The 21,914-nt window shown below is 45.9% G+C and overlaps 1 protein-coding gene across 17 annotated transcripts in view; it reads right to left on the minus strand.

The window, feature by feature from the left end:
* Nucleotides 1–21,914, minus strand: part of SETD4 (SET domain containing 4) — a gene marked incomplete at its 3' end in the record, with an annotated part of 281,370 nt that overhangs the window by 259,010 nt on the left and 446 nt on the right. For 10 of the 17 annotated variants that reach the window (XM_079921362.1, XM_079921371.1, XM_079921373.1 and 7 more), the window contains 9 exons: nucleotides 20,198–20,303; nucleotides 16,556–16,651; nucleotides 12,223–12,260; nucleotides 9,762–9,850; nucleotides 7,806–8,235; nucleotides 5,640–5,814; nucleotides 4,080–4,161; nucleotides 2,857–2,937; nucleotides 205–328 (listed from right to left, as the gene is read on the minus strand). In XM_079921362.1, the coding sequence (XP_079777488.1) occupies nucleotides 205–328; nucleotides 2,857–2,937; nucleotides 4,080–4,161; nucleotides 5,640–5,814; nucleotides 7,806–8,235; nucleotides 9,762–9,850; nucleotides 12,223–12,260; nucleotides 16,556–16,651; nucleotides 20,198–20,270 (1,188 nt within the window). In that variant the 5' untranslated portion in view covers nucleotides 20,271–20,303. Of the gene's footprint in view, nucleotides 1–204; nucleotides 329–2,856; nucleotides 2,938–4,079; nucleotides 4,162–5,628; nucleotides 5,815–7,805; nucleotides 8,236–9,761; nucleotides 9,851–12,222; nucleotides 12,261–16,555; nucleotides 16,652–20,197; nucleotides 20,368–21,443; nucleotides 21,614–21,677; nucleotides 21,759–21,914 lie in introns of those variants that run through there. The other 7 variants (XM_079921363.1, XM_079921361.1, XM_079921360.1 and 4 more) reach the window with 7 other exon arrangements.

A 21,914-nucleotide genomic window follows, 5' to 3' on the forward strand; every position in this document is an offset into this window, starting at 1 on the left:
TGTTACCAAGAATTCATGCAATAATTTTACCTATTAAAAGGTGTAGACACATGTTAACAGTCAAAACACGAATTACATCAGTGTTCATTTATTAAGGCATTAACAACACCCTAAGAAGGTGGACTATCCCTATCCAACAAGCATCAGTACAAAACAACTTCATCAACACACTTAGGAAAAGAACGCAATATTCTAGAAGCATACCTTTTGAAGTACAGCCTTACTCTCCTTGATGAAATAATGGCATATTTTCTGGGCTATGTCCAAACTTGCCTTCTCATTTGTATCTGAAATTATTTCCCCAATAAGTACTTTTTTCCAGCATGTCCTAGAACCAAAATATTCAATAAGGTCATTTCAGCAGGTTTTCAAAAACAAAGGCGGCTTTTCCACTTGAACACTTCTCCTATTTTTCCAGAAATATAATAAAACTCATTCCATCAGCATGTTCCCTCAAACCTCCCACCACATGCAGGTCCTGGGTCGGAGCAGACAAGGTATACAGGACAGAAGAAGGAACGCCGAGGATAAGAAGCGAGGGAACTGGCGCTCTTTGCAGGCAGGGCCTGAGTTTTATTAGCACCACAATCCTGTGTCTGGCACATGAGTAAGAAGAGTCGCGTCCACCAGCCATAGGAAGAGAACAAGGGACAGACAGGAAGGTGAGTCCACAGTCAAAGTACTACCGACTAAGGAGCAAAGGCGGAGGTTTTCCTTTTCTTCAAATGACAGCCTCTCCTAAAAAAAATGGCAAACGGAACAGGACATGTTTCACAAAGTAAAATGCTCTACAGATGGAAAGAGGAATCAACAGTGAAGCCTTCCTCTACACGCAGGTCCTTCCAATTTTACACTGAGGAAGTCCGTAGGAAATGGGGCTCAGTGGGCTGGCGGGGCCAGCTTTCTGCAGAGGAGGCAAGAGGGGGCCACGGCCAATGTGCCGAGCCGGAGGGGCTGAGTCAAGCCTACAGGCCGGTGAGGAGCACTAAACAGGGAGGAAGGGGGCGGGGGGACAGATGCTGGATGCACAGACGCGAAAGTGCACGTGGCTGAGGAGGGAAAGGCCACGGTGACAGCTCTACCATCGCAGTGGAGGGCACAGAAGTCGCTGAGAAATTCAGAACAGCCCAAGAGCCATACAGAAAATGAAGTCTTAGATGTCATCAGCTTTAGGGATCATGGCGGCAACCCCAGAGCAGATGAGTTCTCGGGAAAGAAAGGAAGTCAAGAAATAACATTAGGGACTTCCCTGGCGGTCCAGTGGTTAAGACTCCGCACTTCCACTGCAGGGGGCACGGGTTCAGTGCCTGGTTGGGGAACTAAGATCCTGCATGCGCGTGGCACGGCCAAAAAAAAAAAAAGGAAGAAAGAAAGAAGGAACGCCATTACTGTGTGCCAGGAACAGTGCTTTATACACAGCCAGTATCTGTTTTAATCTTCACAACTGCCTAGCAAAGAAAGCATTATAATCCCCACCTCAGACACAAAGAAACTGAGAATCCGGAACAGTAAAGCACTCACCCTAAGTGACGGAGCTAATGAGAGGCAGAACTAGCGTGCAAATACCCGTCAGGCAGAATCCCAAACACATGCTTCCTCTGCCACACCACTCAGGTAGTCAGAAAGCACCCAAAGGGAAGAAAGGAGGCCTCAGGAGGACCTCTGGGAAACATCCAGTTGCTTTATTTAATTTGAGGTTGACGTCTCCAAGAACGACTTAAAGAAACTTATGTGGGTATGCACGAGATAAAATAAAACACAAGATGAATGGATAGGGAAAACAAGATGAAGGAAAGAAGAAGAAAGATGAGATACAGCCAGGAATGAGTCAGTGATAAATTGCACGCCTTAGAATCCTGCACACGTGGATGGACCACAAAGTTGCCTCTGAGTTTTCTAGCGAGCGATAAAAAGAAGGAAACACATCAGATACAGAATTCAGTGTCTGTACGACAAAAACACCATCTGCTGAGACGAGACACAACTGCTTCTGGTGTTGAGACCAGGGGATAGTTTTTCTCCCCAGGTCCCTACAGAAATGGAAGTAAGCAACACTGTAAACAGCAACATCACGGGCACGATGGAATGAGCACAAACTACTTCCAGGCACTGTGCTGAGGGCTGCTTCTAGGCGTTATCTCACCTAATCCTCCCAACTGCTCGAGGACGGGGTTCGCCATCTTCAGGAAGTCGTCCCTGTGGTGTCTCTCACCTGAGATGTGCTAAGTAGCAGGCATTACTCCCCGACTCCCTCGCAAGGAGCTCCAGGGCTGGGCAGCGCACGGCCGCACATGTGACCATCCTTTCCACACTAAGGGAAGGACCAACAGCCTCTCAGGAATAGTGAGGACCTGACCAGGATGCGTGTCTACATCAGGGGCTCCTCCACCTGCCTCCTCTATGGAAATATCCAGGCCTCTCCTTGAGCAGGCGTCTGGATCTGCCCCCAGGACAGTACCAGGGGGGGCCCGGCCAGTGGTCAGGAGCTCGGTCTGTTCCCAGGAAAAACCCACCTGCTCAGAGGCTCTCCTCTGACCAGGGCCAACACACACACTTTTCCAAGTGTTTATCCTGAACAACGAGCTGCAGGTCACCAGGGGGATACATGTGAGGAGAGACCAGTTCTCAGGCCCGTGTACTCTGACTATAACTCTAAAACCAGAATTCCAGAAATGGTGCAAACCTAGAAGTGAACCACTCCCCACACGGGCAAGTTACACAGAGAATAAGCAACCCCAATATACAAGGGCATATCCTTTCTCCTCTGAGGTTGGGCCTTTGAATGTAAGCCCCAAAAAAGCCAAAGTTACGTCCAAATCGTAACTACAGCTCACGACCAACACACAGGGAACTTACAATTCTTCAGCTTCCAGACATAACAACTTAAGAGCTGTGAGTAACCGCCAAGACGGTCCATCCCATCCAAACGTCAAATTTCTAAAGTAGAAAAAGAACAGATATATGTATATGTATAATTAAATCACTTTGTTGTACACCTGAAACTGACACAAGATTGTAAATCGACTACACTCCAACATAAAATAAAAATTAAATTAAAAAAAAAATTACCAGTCTGTCATTTCAGTACTTCATTACATCACAGTAAATGACTAAAAATCCAAACATTTTTTTAAAGGGGCCACTAAACATGGCACAAACCATGGTCTTAGTCACAAAGAGAAAAGTAAGTCTGCAAATACTTAAGAATAAGGCCTGAGTAACAAAAAATTCTTTGTGTTTAAAAAAAAAAAAAGAAAAAAAGTAGGGCTTCCCTGGTGGCGCAGTGGTTGACAGTCCACCTGCCGATGCAGGGGACACGGGTTCGTGCCCCGGTCCGGGAAGATCCCACATGCTGCGGAGCGGCTGGGCCCGTGAGCCATGGGTGCTGAGCCTGCGTGTCCGGAGCCTGTGCTCCGCAACGGGAGAGGCCACAGCAGTGAGAGGCCCGTGTACCGCAAAAAAAAAAAAAAAAAAGTAAAAAGCTATTTTTATTTGGTAAGAAGCTGAACTTGGATGAGGGGCCACAATGAGATGAATGATGAAGAATCTGGATGATCCTCTGGATGAAACAAATGGCAGCCAACAGAGCTAGTGTCCCTCACAGTGCTGCTGGATTATTTAAAACTTAATTTCACCTATAGAAGAAAATCTGAAAGGGAGGGTGTCAAACCCAGTTTATCCCATTTGGCGTGGAATCACCTAGGCTCCTCCCATCCCAAGAGCCTGCATCCTGTTGCCGGGTGACTGACGGCCAGGCTGGCCTGCAGTAGCCGATGCCACCCCACATGTTTGCCACAAACACACTGGGCCACCGATCAGTACGTACGGGGCTCTCCCGGTACAGAACTTGAGACTTCAGGCTTGTATCTTAGGTCCCCAAACAAGTCGCCTGACCAGCAAATTCCCCTCCTGTGTATCCCGCAACATGAAGCACGATGTGCCGCACAGAGTAAATGCTCGGTAAGTAGCTACCTGTCACCGGATACAAGTCGGGAGGCAGCTCACACCTGTAAAAATCCCAGCTCTCAACTTCTCATCAAGATTTCCTGAAGGAATAATTACTGGAGAGAAACACTTACTCTATAAAGTCGTGATCCTCTAAAATGGAAATCTTTTGGTTCATCCGTTTATCTGTTGATGGGAGATATTTAACAAGTATATCTGCATTAAAAAAAAAAAATCAGGCTGAGATTTAGGGTATAATTCAGGTGGAAGAGAGGGGGGACCCTTTCTTCTCAGCTTACTTTCCTTCCCGTCAGCAATCAAGACATGTGTAAACAATTTTACCTACTTCACATCCAAAAAATCTAGTCTTCAAGCCCAACTCAATGGGAGTATGATTCAGCCCTCTGGAAAGCTACAAGAATTCCAAGGCAGGGGACAAAACGTCTGCTACCTCAGCTGCTGCTCTCACTAAGCAAATCAACCCGCGAAATCGGGTAATGAAGACATTAGCAGGACTGCTGAGAAATTACACCCACCAGAAGTACAGACTCCATACAAACATGAGGAAATGTTTCCAAGACTCAGTTTTTAAAAGCCAGAATTCAAAACTGTCTGGATATTAGTGACTGTAATCATAAACAACTGAAAATGAACACGCAAAAATTAACAAAGCTTTTTGGGGTCATAGGATAATGAGGGATTTTTCTATTTCTAAAATTTTTTACATTTCTCTACTTTTATTTTTTAAATGCAGAAATAATGAAAGGGTGAATTTTGTTCAAATTATTTAACAAATCAATACTTCATGGTCATCGATATTAAAGTTATTCTGATAATATAAGGCTAATTTCAAAGCTAGCTTTCTAAGAGACCCAGCAAGGCCCAGTTTTCGCTTTTCCATTTCATTCTGAGAAATAACATTATTACTTTGGCTACTAATAGGATGGAGTAGTATCACCTTGACCAAGTCTCTATTTCCATTAGAACTTATATTAAAACTACCTCAAATTATACACTCAGTAAATCTCTAGCCATTTCTTCAAAGCCTAGAAAACTATTTCTCTGCTGCTTCAAGGAAGGGGGAAAAAAATCAGCCCCCTATGTACTATTTTTAATACCACATTTGAAATTTTCACAGCATAAATTTAATACGTAAATCATTATTTTAAAAAGAGTAATACCAATGATGACGCTAGGTAACAAAAGAACATAAATGGAATGCATATTTTATCCTGCCATTAAGCCGCCCAGAGAAGGACTGTGTAACATATTTACCATGTGATTGGTACACCACCTTACACACGGTGGGTGCTTCATAAATATTTTTTACTTGCTGCTCTCTAATCCTATTTTATCTTTAGTGACAATGTCTCAGTACAAAACTTTCCACTTCTTGCCATCTATTAATACTCTATTTATTTCCCTAGCAGTTTCTCTTTTCTTCCATTCTACTGTCTGACCTAATGCAATAAAAATCTCAGTTCTTCTCATCCTCAACATCGATCAAAGCTTTGCTGGTTTTACTTCAACAATGAAATGACGTGGTCAATAAGAATTAGGCTAGCCCTGCCTAGGAGAAAATAAATGATACACACTTTAAGGTTTTGCCATTGTGACAAAAACTTAACATAACCACAGATGGGGGGATGGGGAATTCTATCATCTTAGTGATCGGAACCAAAGTTAATTCCAACCTTTTGAGACATAAACACAAGCATGAGGATTGCGGACGGAAACAAATCCATACTCGAGGAGCAGGCGGTGGTTATCGTGAGGGCCATAGCAGATGAGCACCTCTTGGTGTTTCCCACAGCTCACAGCTGTTCTAATTTCATAACAGCGAGTTTCCTCATTAAATGCTGCTTTTACCTAGAAAACAGAATTGTAAAAGACGTTTTTAGAGCAAAGCAGAAAACTAAAAAGATTAAGTGAGCGTATGAATTTAAGCAGGATGCCGCTTTCAAGCACTCATCACGGAATTTATCCACCTGGAGAAAAAATGCCACGTCCGCACTTTGGCCTCTTTGGTTCTCCTCGACTTCCCCCCATCGGGGTGGGAGGGAGTCCCGCCTGGGGCCTCTGAGGATGGCCAAACACACGACACCTGACATCGGACAGATGACTAACGGCAGTTTATTGTAAGTCACCCATACGGCCACACAGGGGCTGCGCCTGGGAGCGGAGTGTCAGCAGAGGCCATGGGAAGCAGGCCTGCAGGCGCAAGGGGTGACGCCCTGGTTCCCCGGGGTGATGTGATTTGCCTGTTTGAATAATTTTGAGGGCTGGCAGGGAGTTGACACGCATTCGGTTGAGGACCAGGTGGGCTACAGCCAGTCCGGCTGAGGGCAACTTCCCGCTGGGTGGGAAATATCCGAAGAGGGTGGAGGAACTCACGGTCAGGCCTTCGGGGCCCCGCGAGGCCCAGACATCCAGGCCGAGCATGAAATTTCAGGTCCTACGATACACACACAGCCTTTTGTGAGCAGCATGATGTTGGCTAATACTGTCATATGGATTTTGTGACAGCTTTGTTAGGTAACAGGCAGAGAGGAAAAGACCAAGGAGACCGGACTGCTCCCACAACAAGCGGCGGGTACAAGCACCGAGGCCTTCTCACTAAGCAGCAAACTGCAGTGAGACGGGGATGAGGAACAGGCTGAAATTCTAGCTTTTGTGGCACCTACAAGAGGTCAGGGCCAAGGCCAGCGGTGTCATGTCAAATGCCAGCTGCAGCGCACTTTTTTTTTTTTTTGCGGTACGCGGGCCTCTCACTGCTGTGTCCTCTCCCATTGCGGAGCACAGTCTCCGGATGCGAAGGCTCAGCAGCCATGGCTCGCAGGCCCAGACGCTCCGCAGCATGTGGGATCTTCCCGGACCGGGGCACGAACCCGTGCCCCCTGCATCGGCAGCGGACTCTCAACCACTGCGCCACCAGGGAAGCTCTCCTTTGCTTAATTTTGTTAGAAATGTATCTTTCTACAAAAGCAAGGAGCAGACAGGCACGGCGATGGCCGCAGCCTAAGAAAGCACAGGGAGGGTCTCCCCTCCATCCCCACGCTCTCGTCTCGTGGGCACGTGGGCTTCTCAGGGTGGCGTGGGTCACGAAGAGGACAGCGTGAGCGCAGGTCCCGCCAGTGCGCCTGCAAGCACACCCTGAACAGGCAACAGGTTAGCTGACACACAGACATCCTTTGCCCTCATGCCAGGCCTTCAGCCCCGTGTGCCCCGCAGATATAATCATCTCCTTTATGTGCTGGAGCAGAGAAGCCTGGGGAAGAAGAGATCCCCGACTGACTCCCAAAGTGGGACCCCTTAACGATTTCCCACAAATAGCCATCCAGCCAGAAACTGTTGATTGATTGAACAGGCCTACTACGTGCCAGGCCCTGTGCTGAGCACTGGCGTTACAAAAAGTACAAGGCAAAGTCCCTGTCCTCTAAGACTGCAGAGCTCCAAGCGGGGAAGGAGCAAGTCCCTCAGAGATCACGGCAAAATGCTGACAGCGATGCCACCAAGTGTGAAAGGGAAAGAGACAGGAAAGCAAGCGAGACTTTAGCCGCAGGTCTGAGAGGAGGAAGAAGGATGCTGCACCATGGGGAGGTGGGGGAGGGCTAGGGTTCAGGGCATAGAGGGGATAGACCACCTGCAGGCCTGGAGAGCAGAGGAGGGAAAGTGGCAAAGGAAAAGGATGCCGGAGGGGAAAGAGGGTCGGGAAGAAAGAGAGGAGCCTACCTGACAGCAGGTGGGTTTACCAGCTGCACCTCTCCCTGCGGTTCTGCTGGATTTTCCGAGTCACAGGTTCTACACGTTAGAGTCCTTCCTATTGAAACCAAACACAGGTCTCCCGGTTAACGTCTCACCTGGGCGTCAGGGCTGTGGTTCAGCAGATCGAGGAACGGGGCGAGCACGCAGGTGTCCGGCTCTGCGGAAAAGCACTGCCTCGGCGCGCGCTCCATGTACACAGCCCTGGTGTTGACGGTGCACCAAGCCCACAGGAGGGCGCTGTAGCTGAAGATGCTCTCGACGGCCTCCGAAAACAGAGGCTGCAGGGAAGAGAAAAAGTCTCTGGAGGAAGAAACGAACTCCTGCACGTGGGTTCTCTGCTCTCTGGCCTTTGCTTTCAAAGGTCTGGGAAGAAGATTCACCACTTCTGGCTCCAAACAAACAGGGCAGGTGTAGGCCTTGGGCAAAACCTCCAGGTAAGGCTTCCAGGGAGACCGGTCCCCAGCATGCTTTTCTGAAACTAAAAAGGTGCAAAGAGCCAGCACAGGAGATGGAGGAGGCTGCCACCTTTTAAAATGAAAAGCAGATTAAAGGAATTACTTTCATTCAAAATACGGCGTAAGCAAGAGGTACAGACATCCTAGGGCTTACTTTTGCTCCCAGAGGGACTGTGGCCAAGCTCACCTAATGCACCCAAGAGAGGTCTTCCTTCCTCAAGGCTTTCCTCCCCGGATTGCACCCCAGTACAAATGCAGTGAACCAGTCACACTGATACAAGGACTGGCTCACTAACCCGAGCTCCAGCTTTGTTTGCCAGAGATTCTTTCTTGCAAAAGCCTCTTTGCTTCCAACTTGGTTCTCCAGTTTTAAAGCTTTTGCTGGAATTTCACTTGTTCCACTTGGTTAAGGATATAAATCTTGGGGGGTAGAGGGCAACTGGTGGAAAGAACCTAGACGTGCCCCATCCAACACAGTAACCGCTGCGTACATATAGCTATTTCAATTTTTATTTTTTTTAATTAAATAATATTGAAAATTCAATTCCCCAGTCATACAAGCCACATTTCAAGTGCTCTTGAGCCATATGTGGCTGGTGGCTACCGTACCAGACAGCACAAGGTAAAACAATGCTATCATTGCAGAAAGTTCTATCATATGATACTAACCCAGGCAGAAAACTGAAGAGGCTCACTATATACCTGTTACAGATCTAAAGCTTTTATCCTAAATGTACCCATTCTATTGCAAATTATACATCGCAGTGTTTTTATTTGTTACCAATAAAAAGATCACATGTTGCATGAATGTATTTAGGAAAGTTTTCATTAATCCTTCAAAGTTCAGATTCCTAAAATACCATGCGTTCTACTCAAACTTTCAGAAAATGTTAATACTAAGAGCATCCTTGCCTCTACTCAGGCCAGTGAAAATACACCAGCCCTCTTACAAAAGTAAGCCAGGGAAAAAAAGTCCAGAACTTACTGTGGGTTGAGAAACAATACAATCTTTCAACCTTTATAATTTAGAAACCCCTTATGCTGAGGATCTCCCTCACACTGTCCTCAGAAACCCACCCAAAACAGAGACCCCCTATAACATAAGCCAGAAAATAGTTCTCAGCTCCCATGTTGGCCTCCTCTCTTCTCTGCCAAACAAAACCAACTCTCTCATACTGTCAACAGCTCTTCAGAGCTGAAGGGGAATTCAAGCAAGTACAATAAGGGTAAAAATGAAAGAGTAAATAGAATTTGTCAAGACCTACTACAACGGAGGAGAGTGGAGTGTCATGAGACAAGGCACTCAGCCGTGATTTACATCTATTATCCCATTTAATCCTTATTTTCTGGTAAGGTTAGATCAGGATTCAAACCCACATCCCAAGCAGCCTATTAAAACCTTAAAAACGCAGTTTACAATGAATTAAGAATCAACTTCATAAAACAGAGTAAACCTTTCAAATCATTTCAGATATTTGTTAGCTACGTGAAAGGGCTGGGTCCTAATGAGCTACGTCTTGGACGACACACTCTCCAATGATATAAACTTTAAGGGAGAAGCACTTGGCCCAGACAAGCAGGTGAGCAGTCACTTACTTAGCAATATACGCCCCTAAGTAGCTTCTAAGCACTGTGTCCGTGGTGAGCAGGCAACTCTCAGGCAATGAGATAATCATCTGTCCCTCCTTGGCAAAAAGAAAGTAAAGTTTAGGACATCCATGCTTTGGGAAGGACCTGAATGAGTCTTTAAAGCCCTTGATTCCACAATCATCTAATAAGAACCCAGCAGAGCCCAACCACCGATGACCAAAGAGCCCTCAGGGGATGGGCTCCCCAGTTTAAGTCAGCAGACGCAGGCAAGGCTGCTCCCACGCCAGGGATAGATACTACATCCCCAGCAAGAATTAAAGGTTAATTGTGTGACTGACACCCACCACCAGTCAACCTTCTACCAGAAAGGAATGTGGAAACACTGACAACTCGAATCATATTATCCCTTCATTTTCTGACACCAGGAAATAGTGCTACCTATAGGCAACAGACAGAAACCACGCCAAAAAATTCTTCCAGTGAAATCCACGTGTCCAGTGACTATTCCCAGCAATGGCCTACTCGCCATATAACCTGCGCCAGGTGGCTAAAGAAAGAAAGGCAGCCCCCCCAGCACAAGGGTCTCATTTGACCACCTGCCAAAGTATAGCTTTCAGTTTCTCCCACTGAGACAGAAACATAGAAAGAAAAATCAAGATGTCAAGGAAGAGACATCAGAAAGAAAGCACTAAGAAGCCAGATATAAGATCCTGCTTTCATCATAACTGGCACCTAAGTTGGTTAAACATCACAGCCAGGGCTTCCCTGGTGGCGCAGTGGTTAAGAGTCCGCCTGCCGATGCAGGGGACACGGGTTCGTGCCCCGGTGCGGGAAGATCCCACATGCCGCGGAGTGGCTGGGCCCGTGAGCCATGGCCAATGAGCCTGCGCGTCCGGAGCCTGTGCTCCGCAATGGCAGAGGCCGCAACAGTGAGAGGCCCGTGTGCCGCAAAAAATAAAAAAAAAAAAAATCTCCTGGGTTCAATTTCTGGTCTCCTCATCTGTGATTCAAGATTGAGTTGGGATGGTCACTACAGTCCCTTCCTGCTCTGACATCCCATGACTTTCTGATTTAAAAAAAGGCACTTAATAAAATGCTCTATGTCTTGACTGGGGTAAATGACTTCATCATCAAAACTCATCAAACTGGACACTTTACATCTGTGCATTTCACTATGTGTAAAATACATCTCAATTTTCAAAAAGTTTTCACAAAAAAGCCACATTTGAAAGTACATGTAAAGCAACTGCCAATTATCATTTCATGATCTTAACAAAAACTGCCCACAGCCACTGCTGTATTCATGAGAGGTATATTTCTCCCCCCAACTTCTGCTACACAATGAAGTCATATACCTCCCCTCAAAAAGAAAAATATTGCACAACAATGTTAATGTACTTAATACTACTGAACTGCACACTTAAAAAGGGTTAAGATAGTAAATTTTATGTTGTGTAAATTTTACAATTTTAAATGTTTAATAAAGAAAATTAAGATAGCATAATAGAATTATAACATTAAAAGCTACCATTCTTTAGGCTAAAGATATATACACAGCTGGGTTTTTTTATAAATTAAATTAAGGAAGTAAAAATAAAACAATTTTGAAACAGAAAATTAAGATCATTACAAATAAGTTAAGGAATTAATTTCTAGCTTTACAGAAAACCGTGCATTAGATACCCTTTAAGTAGCACAGAAGAACTAAAACAGACCTTGGAGAGCATCCGCATCACTTACCTCCCGCTTCCCAGGTGAGGAGACAGAAGCCAGGAGGGTTAGCAGCCTGCTGGGCTGCCCGGCCGTACTTACTATGGATGTTCAGATTCGAGCAGCTCCCTTCCGCCCCCAGCCCATCCCCAGCGCATTTACAGTATGATCCGATTTACAAACCCTGCTGCCGCAGAGACTGCTGGCCACCCCCCGCAACGCGCTCCCTGCTCCTGCTCCCCATGCAGTCCCACCTGAAGGGTGCGGCTCGCGGCAGCTGGGAGCTCGCGGCAGCTGGGAGCTCGCAGCAGCTGGGAGATGGCGGCAGCTGGGAGCTCGCGGCAGCTGGGAGCTGGAATTTCCGGGGTGAGGGGAAGCCTGCCCTTCCTCACTCCTTGCGCCGTCCTGCTGCTCAAGCTCCTGGAGCTGCACCCTGGAGCTGAGGGTGTGGGGCTCCCTCTCAGAACATGGATAAGAGCTGGACGGAGCCCGAGAGACCAGCACACCAGCCCAGGTCTGCCCGTCCACGCTTGTTCACATGACGGCACGAGACACTTGCGCTCTGTTACCTTGGGGTTGTCTCTTATACGCTGCAAACTTAATTCTAACTGACAGAACTGTATTCAAAACTATCCATTAAGTAAAAAATAAAAAACTGTATGTCTAAAATATCTTTAATTCACTTGAGTGAACCACAAAAACAAAAACAAAGCAGCAAACTCTACTTTGGGTTTCAAGATAAGAGAGAAATTCTCACCCGTAGGGATGTTTTGCTCATCAGCCCTCTTCCTGTACCTAGGAATGCAAAGACAGAAAAAGGGTAAATCCTACTCTTTCTTCAAGGTCTTAGAGATACTATTTTGCATAAAAGATGTGGATGAACTTCAAAATTACACAAAGCTGAAGCTGAGTGTCTCGTATCCTTTGACTCCCAGGGGAACCAAAGGATCAAGAAGCTATTCTGGGGCTTCCCTGGTGGTGCAGTGGTTAAGAATCCGCCTGCCAATGCAGGGGACACGGGTTCGAGCCCTGGTCCAGGAAGATCCCACATGCCGTGGAGCAACTAAGCCCGTGCGCCACAGCTACTGAGCCTGTGCTCTAGAGCCCGTGAGCCACAACTACTGAGCCCACGTGCCACAACTACTGAAGCCCGCACGCCTAGAGCCCGTGCTCCGCAACAAGAGAAGCCACCGCAATGAGAAGCCCGTGCACTGCAACGAAGAGTAGTCCCCGCTCGCCGCAACTAGAGAAAGCCCGTGCTCAGCAACAAAGACCCAATACAGCCGAAAATAAATAAATTTTTTTTAAAAAAGAAGCTATTCTGGAAAATGGCCCGACCTCCTTCTGGGCTTATAATCTTGAAGGGCAAAGTCAGCTTCAGAGTCAACACCTAAAGACCATCACCTTTAGGCAGATCTGCTGCTGGGTCTCTTACAGGAAACGTGAGGCTGGATTCTCTCCCCTGGGGCTCACCAGCCGGGGTGGAGCCTAACCCTAACGCCCACCCAACCTCAGAGGCTGGACCCACAGGCCACTTTTACCCACTGCCAGACCCGGCCTTCCCCAGTCATGATCTCGAGTCTTTAACCGAATGACCAGTCAAGCTCACTCAGGTCCCTCAAAGCCTGAGGCCTAACCCCTCCCCACCCCAGCCAGGCAGCCATTAGCCACGGCCTCCGTGACCTGACGAGCTCAGCAGGGTAGATCCAGGGCCAGCTGCTCCCCGTGAGCCAAGGCCTTGGCCAGAGCACACCCACAACACTAACCTCCGCAGCATCTCTGTCAACGCCACCAACACGCAGACGTCTACCCCTCTGTGCCCAAGGCTGCCCTCCTGCAACAGTCAGACGACAGCTTTTCCGGCAGGGCTGGGCACAATATGTATGACCTGTAACTATCATAGGAGTCTCTCTAGTCATCTTCTCAAATCCACAGTTGTTGACTTTTTTCTCTCAGCTAGGAGGGTATATAATTCAGCAAAGGTCAATGCCTGCGGGACTAGTGGAAGCTGCAGGTTCCTGGAGGAAATTCCCGCCTCGAGTCCCGTCCGGTATCTGGCAAGTTTGATTTGATGAGTTATCTCCCTACCCAGAAGCGTCTGTCTGCTCAAACACACGGTTTTGGTTTTAAGAACTTACTTAATTTCTTCTGTGTGTCCCACTGTGGAGTTAATCCCCGTGGGCCAGAACCCTTCCTGAAATCAATTACTAATGAGAGGATTTTTTTCTGTGGGGTCATCTTTTAAAAAAATTCATGTGCTGGGCTCCCCTGGTGGCGCAGTGGTTGAGAGTCCGCCTGCTGATGCAGGGGACACGGGTTTGTGCCCTGGTCCGGGGAGATTCCATGTGCCGCGGAGCGGCTGGGCCCGTGAGCCATGGCTGCTGGGCCTGCGCGTCCGGAGCCTGTGCTCCGCGGCAGGAGAGGCCACAGCGGTGAGAGGCCCGTGTACCGCAAAAAAAAAAAAAAAAATTCATGTGCTAATTTAAGTGGAAATTTCTCTTCGAGCACACATGAACAGAACTTGGCATGTCGAATAAATCCGGAAGATACTTTACCTATACGTCTACAGCATAGTATTCAGGAGATCAGAAAGCAGATCACAGTAACCTGCACTTACTAAGGCAAGGGAGCAAGTGGCCATGAGGATCTTATTACAGACCTCTCCCTGCCTTATAATTTCTGCTACCATCCATCTACCCGGGAGGCCCCGATTTGGACAGTGCTTTTAGCATTAAAAGGAAATACTAGGGTCAGCTCCCAAAGCACAAATCAGGTCAGAGTCTAAAGACTGAACCCTGCTTGCAACTTGGGAGCCTTGCCACAAACCAGGACTCACTCCCCAGAATTCTGTCCATTCTGACAGACTCCTGTCAGCATGCTCTCCTATCACACACTGATTAAGAGCTGAAGATACAGAAAGTCCTTAGGGAAGGTGTTGCAGACCGCATGCTTGTGTCCCCCCAAATTCATATGTTGATTTCTCAGCCCCCAGTGAGATGGCTTTAGAAGGTAGGGCCTCTGGTAAGTGGCTAGGTCATAAGGGTGGAGCCCTCGTGAATGGGATTCGTGCTCTTATAAGAAGAGACAAGAGAGCCTGCTCCAGCTCCCAGCTCTCCACCATGTGAGGACACAACAAGAAGATGGGAATTTGCAAAGCAGGAATCGGTCCTCGCTAGACACTGAATCTGCCCACACCATGATCTTAGACTTCCCAGCCTCCAGAACTGTGAGAAGTAAAGGACCGTTTTAAGCCGCCCAGTCCATGGTAATTTGCTATGGCAGCCCGAGCTAAGGCAGAAGGTTCCCTGACCCCAGAACTGTAAGTACTGCGTTCTGATCACTGCCAAACCACTTTGCTTTAGCTCCTCCAAGACCATGAATCTGGAGGTGGGCCCAGAGAAAGTTGCTCCTACTTTTAAAACTGCTAACTCTTCACTGCTCCAAACCACAGACAGATTACTTATTTTCAGGCATTCGATTGAAACCATATGCCAATTCCCGCTTGACAATTTTAAACCTACCCTTCTTAAGGCAAAGTGACACCCGAGGAGTAGGCAGGCCTTAGGCACAGCAAGTCCACTCCTGACACTACCTTCCCTTGATCATCTCATAAAGAACTCCATCCAGTAAAATCTAAGAGTATGGTTTTTACTGACCGTTCCTTGACACACAAAAAGAGAAAGTTAAACATTCCGTTAGAGGCTGATAAATATGGTTCACCATCGTAAAGAAGGAGCAATCCTAATAGAAGTTGGTTCAAATCAAGTATTTTAGCCCAAAGTCATCATGTATAACTGACACATAGGGAACAACTTTACACACATCGCCTCACTGGACCAGGGGCACACATGGTAAACCATTTATCTTGGGTGATATATGAGGAAGTTAGTTTGCTCAACGTTAAATTACCTAATGGGTACTTGAATGATCATTTTAATCGCCAAGGAAAGCATTCAGAGGCATATGGTCTAAACATTCTACAAGGTGAAATGTCTGCACCTGCCCTGTGATACGGAACTTCAAGGCCCTCAGCACGTAACTGTCTCTGTGCTGCAGCAGATCTGTGGCACAGAGACAGGTGGTCCTCTCTGTGGCTACCTCAAGCCCACTGTGGACAGAGCTGGGTCGCCTTGTATGCAGGCACAAGCCCTTAACAAGCTGCCCAACTTCTGTGAGAGAATGTTCCGGAAGAGAATGTTAACCCAAACTCCATGACAAGCTCCTCAATTTTCAGAAAACAATGTTAATCCAACCTTCACAACAAGCTCCTCACCTTCCAGAAGAGAATGGTCACCCACCCCTGTTCAGGTGACTGTGGACGCCAGGGCCACACAGGGGCTCCTCCTCCAACACTCGGGGGGCAATGCCGCTGAGGCCTCCCTAAGGGCTCCTCTCCTGGAGCCTCCCCCAGGGACCAAGCACCTCTGCTGGTTCTCCGGAACCCCTCCCCTCAGAAAACTACGGTGATGCTCCGGAGCTAAGGATAATCCCATCAGCCTGCACGGCTTGAAAATCCCGTGAAATCACCAGCAGCAGGTTGACGGGGACACCAGTCCCCACATTACACAATGTCCTCCCAGAAAAGCCCAGTGAAGATGTTTCCCTCAGGTCTAAGTTCCAGAAATACCTGTACTTCTGATGAGTAAACAATTTAGCTGGGTTTACAGAACACTAAGATTCAGCTAATTAATCATATACATTGGGCTGCCGGAGAGATGAGTCAAATTCGTAGCTCACCTCTGACAGGGGTACGAAATTTCACAATCATGGCTTTTATGTGTTATCCTTATCCCTGCCTTCGTCTTATTTTTCTATTCTCATTTCCCTTTTCTAACTTTTAATTTTATTTCACCATTTTGGAATTTCTCTCCACAAGCCACTTAAACTCATTTTTAGAATAAGGTCAAGTAAATATTACACCTACAAGGCAGGAAGGCTGCCACACAACAGAAGATGTTAGATATTTTTTGTCGGGTTGAGGAGATGATATGCCCCCAGAAAGAATACAGCCCACCTGCAAGAATCACCCCTGCTTTCCTACCACCTGGGCCCACATGTCTCTCATGTGAGAGTTGAATGTCAGACCTTACCTGGAAAACGGGCAGGTATTAAGTTTGTATCTTCAAACTTCCTATCTTTCAGCCACTTCTTAAGCTCTATAAATTCAGGCTTGTAGCTCTCATTCACTAATCAAGAGAGGAAAGAAAAACTGGTGATTAAAATCACTATATAATCGATCACCATTTAAAAAGTAAATCTCTGATGAACTGTCTCAGACAGTCATATCTTAAAAGGGAATAAATTTTAAAACATGCACAAATAATGTAAACTAAAATAGAAAAACCACAAGATCATCTCAAAGATGCAGGAAAAGCATTGGATACGATCTGGCACTCATTCCTGATAAATACTCCCAGCAAACAAGGATAGAAGGGAACCTCCTCAACACGACAAAAAAAATCTAACAAAAAACCTACAGCTGACATACTTAAAGATGAAAAACTACGTGCTTTCCCCCTAAGATCAGGAACAGAAGGATGTCTGTTCTCCCCACTACTATTCAACACTACACTGGTTCTTGCCAGTGCAAAAGGCAAAGAAAAATAAATAAAAGGCATCTATTATGGGTTGAATTGTGTAGCCAAAAATTCCTATGTTGAAATCCTAACCCTCAGTACCTCAGGATACGACCTTATTTAGAGATAGGGTCTTTACAGAGGTAACCAAGTTAAAATGAGGTCATCAGGGTGGACCTGGATCCAGTACGACTGATGTCCTTATAATAAGGGAAATTTTGACACAAGAACAGAGGGAAGATGATAGAAGAAACACAGGGAGAAGACAGCCAACGACAAAGCCAAAAAGAGAGGCCTAGAACAGACCCTTCTCTCACAGCTCTCAGAAGGAACCAATCCTGCTGACACATGCTTTATAGATGAATCCTCAGGGCATTATTGAAAGTGAAATAAGCCATTCACAAAAAGACAAATACTGTATGATTCCACTTACATGAGGTATCTAGAGTAGCCAAGTTCATGGAAACAAAAAGTAGAGTGGTAGCTGCCAGGGGCTAGGGGGAGAGGGGAATGAGGAGTTATTATTTAATGGGTATAGAGTTCCAGTTTTGCAAGATGAAGAGAATTCCGGAGACTGGTTGTACAACAATGTGAATGTACTGAACACTACTGAACTACACTTAAAAATTGTTAAAATGGTAAATTTTATGTTACATGTAATTTTACTACAATTAAAATTTTTTTTTAATTTTTGTAAGATCTCAAATCAATAATCTGAACAAATGGAGAGATACATCTTGCTTATGGGTTGGAAGATTCCATACTTGTTAAGAAGTCAAGTTCTCCCCAGATTGATCTATAGATTCAATACAATCCAAATCAAAATGTAAGCAGGCTTTTTTGTAGAAATTGACAAGATTCTAAAATTCATATGGAAATGCAAAGAACCTAGAATAGCCAAGACCACTTCGAAATACTGATTTCAAAACTTTTTATTACTATAAAGCTACAGTAACTAAGACTGTGCGATACTGTCATCAAGACAGACAACGAAATCGATGGAACAGAAAAGAAAGTCTAAAACAGACCCACACATATGTGGATAACTGGCTTTTCACAAAATGCAAAGGCAGTTCCGAGGAGAAAGGATAGTTTTTTCAATAAATATTGCTGGAACAATTGAAGTAAACAAATCATGGAATATTATCAGCAATAAAAAAGAATAACCTGTTGATACACACAACAGAGAATTACCTCAAAATAATTATGCTGAGTAAAAGAAGGCAGATAAAAAAGAATGCATACTATATGATTAAAGAAAACTATAAAACAAACAAATCAATAGTGAAAGGAATCAGATCAGTGGCTGTCTGAAGAAGGAGGCGGGGGGGGGTTTCAAAGAGCGCAAGACGAAAGGATTACAAAGGGAAACAAGGAAACTTCTTGGGGTGATGAATATGTTCATACCTTGATTTCGATAATGGCTTACTGTGTGTATACGTATGTCAAAATCTATCAGATTATACACTTTAAATATGTGACATTCATTGTATGTCAATTATACTTCAATGAAAGTGTTTTCTAAAAAAATACATGATCCAAAATCTAAGGCTGCTAAAATACATTATCACAACCTAGAGAACAGAGTTTACAGCAAGAACATTTAATAAGCAACTACTACACTCCCAGCACTATTAACCACTGTGGAGAGCGTTCAACATGTTCTTCACCCTCAAAAAGTTAACATTTTAGTTGGGGAAACAAGACTTCCATGAAAAACAACTGGAAAACCATAGCTCCTAAAGAATAATACCCAATAAGCATGATAACCCAGTGACATTAGTGAGAACTGGAAATGGCATTACCAAAAACATAAGATCTCAACTCTGCCCCGAAGGTTAGAGAGAAACTGAACAAGCAGGGAGAAGGGAAGAACGATGTTTTGGCTGAAGAAGGACCTTGAGGAATGGCAGAGGTGGAAATGTGGGAGGTGTGCTCAGGAAATGGTGAGCGGAGAACATACTGCCAACACAGGGAGTGGGGCGGGGGAGCCACTTAGAAAGGCAGTTGATGTCATGCAGGAATTCAGAGAGCACACAGAAGAGAATGAGGGGGACTTCCCTGGCGGTCCAGTAGTTAAAACTCTGTGCTCCCAATGCAGGGGGCACGGGTTCAATCCCTGGCTGGGGAAGATCCTGCATGCCGTGTGGCACGGCCCAAAAACAAAAGAGAGAGAGAGAGAATGAGGATCCTGGAGGCTCCTCTACCAAAAAGGCTACATCCCTTAACAAAGTTAGACTGACAGTGACAAATGGAACAACCAGCAGGGAAGAAAACAAGAATGTGGCTGAAGTCATCTCTGGGTAGAACAGAGAGGGAGAAGTGAACCTAAGAAAGGCCAGGTGAGAGTCAGTAGGACATGGGCTCCAGAGAGCAAAGAAGGATACATGGTCAAAGATGACCTCCATGGTGCTGACATGCTGGGGGTCAGCTAGGAGGAGTGCTATTAATTTTTATGAAAAATAACAACTGCATTTATGTAGTACTCTCCAGTGGTCCAAGCACTTTCACATACGGTATCTCGTTCAGACTGGGTTACACTGAACTTGAAGTGATAAATTTACATCCAAATATTAATATCCTTTAGGTAGCTAGAGGTCAGCAGAGAGGTCAGGACCAGAAACAGAAACCTGGGAGTCATCCCCAAAGAAGACATAGTTGAAGCAATATATCTGTATTTCTACAAGGGTTTAAAAGAATATAATGGCACTATTTAAAAGAATATTTTTTAAGAAGTATTCTCTATGAACACTGCTCATGGGCTTCCCTGGTGGCGCAGTGGTTAAGAATCCGCCTGCCAATGCAGGGGACAAGGGTTCGTGCCCCGGCCCGGGAAGATCCCACATGCCGCGGAGTAACTAAGCCCGTGCACCACAACTACTGAGCCTGCACTCTGAGCCCGCGAGCCACAACTACTGAAGCCCGCGTGCCTAGAGCCCGTGCTCCGCAACAAGAGAAGCCACTGCAGTGAGAAGCCGCGCTCCGCCGCAACTAGCCCACGCGCCGCAACGAAGACCCAACGCAGCCAAAAACAAATAAATAAAAAATAAATAAATTTAACATTGCTCGTGTGCCTCTGAGAAAAGCTATGTGTTATAGCAATCAACAAAGGATTCCTTTTTTTCATCACTGGCACCAAAAGAATCAAAACTGTACCTCCTCTTGATTCAGAACTTGTGAAGAGTTTTCGTCTTCTGATTCGGCTTGTTCTTCCACCTCCGTTCTTCATACTAAAACTGCAGTTTCTGCTTAATTGCCCAATCTAAAATAAAAAGCATTATCTCTGCCTTTCTTTCCAGCTGTATGATAATCACTGTTGATTGTACCTATAAAGATTTAAATATACAAATGTAACTATTTAGTAAACCATTTCTCTAAAGTGTTTTTGTATATAAATTGTTTATACTCTGACCTAAATCATGCGCAGTAATGGAATGCCCATTATATTGGTCCCTCTAAAACAGTTTTATCTTGAGGTCCTATTACATGCTGATTAATCATAGAAATCCTCATAACTGATTTCATAATTGTGTGCTTTGGTGACGTGTACATCAACGATAATTAACACTTACTAAGCACCAACCTATCTGTACTTTGAATAAACAGTAGTCCTGAAGCCCCCATCTGCTAGGAAGTCTTAGAGAAAAAAACCAAATCCTCTTTCAGCGTGAAGTAAATAATGATTTGTCCTTAAAACCAGCATCCTGAAATAAATATAAACTAAGCGGGGGTTTGCCACAGATTAGGGAGAAAATGAGAGCCAAGAGAACAGACAAAACAAAGAGATAAGAAAATCTAAAATGACTACAGTTTCTATACGTTACTTCCTCGGAAATATAAAAATGAAATCTATTAAACACACCAGCATGATCAGATAATGGAGTGGCCTACTATATGAAGCCATTAATAGTAAGTATGCGCTAAGATGTAAAAATGTCCAAGATATATTACATGAAAAACTAAAGTTGCAGAACAAATTCAATGATCCCTTACGAGTTTGATACTGTGCACATTTTATGTTTATAAAACAAGAGGCTTTAAGGAAGGATATTAAAAAATATGCACGGGGAGGGGACTTTTACTATTACTTCTGTATCCTCCTAGTCTGTGCCTTATGTATGTATGAGTACATAAGTGACATAATATGAATATTACTTAAGTGCATATATATGTGCATTTTAACCATACCACTGTTTTTTAAAAAAACACTAAAAGCTACCGAACTGAAATTAATAATAAGACACGAACTCCAAGCTCTATTACTATCCCACCCCAGCACTGGAAGGTTCACTATTTGATCGACCGGAAGTTGGCAAGTCCGGTCCCAGGGCCACCGGCGGCTCGTCCCCTCCGGGTCCCCAGCGCCCCGCCCGCTCACGGGCCGAGACGCGTCCACACTGACCCCCGGCCCGGCCGCGCGCGGGTCCCGGGGTCCGGCGAGCGAGCTGTGCACGTGGCGCCAAGGCGACAGCACAGCTGGCTGCACTGTCCTCGCCCCCAGTCCTCAGCCCCTAGACGTGAGGCCGCCCCACAGCTGCGACACACCCCGCCCCTCCCCAGCCCCCTCCGTTTTCCGGCCACCGGGTTGGCTGGGCAGGGGGCGAGCTCAGACCCCGACCAGTTACAAACACCCGACCTTAGGGTCCTTCGCGCCTGCACAGCGGCTTCTCGGGTCGACATTCGCTAAATGAACGATTCCCAGATAACGGGGGGTGGGGGTGGGTGGGTACTATAATGAGCAGCATCATGCCAGGCCTGGCGGGGGTAGGCTATCCGAACTCAGCTCTCTTTTTGACCCCCCAAAATTAAAATCTATGGAAAGCTCCGGCAGGAGCAGGTTCCCGTTACCTGGGCAACGGTAGGCCCAGCCCCG

The sequence above is a fragment of the Stenella coeruleoalba genome (assembly GCF_951394435.1).
Source record: "Stenella coeruleoalba genome assembly, chromosome: 5".
Taxonomy (NCBI): Eukaryota; Metazoa; Chordata; class Mammalia; order Artiodactyla; family Delphinidae; genus Stenella; species Stenella coeruleoalba.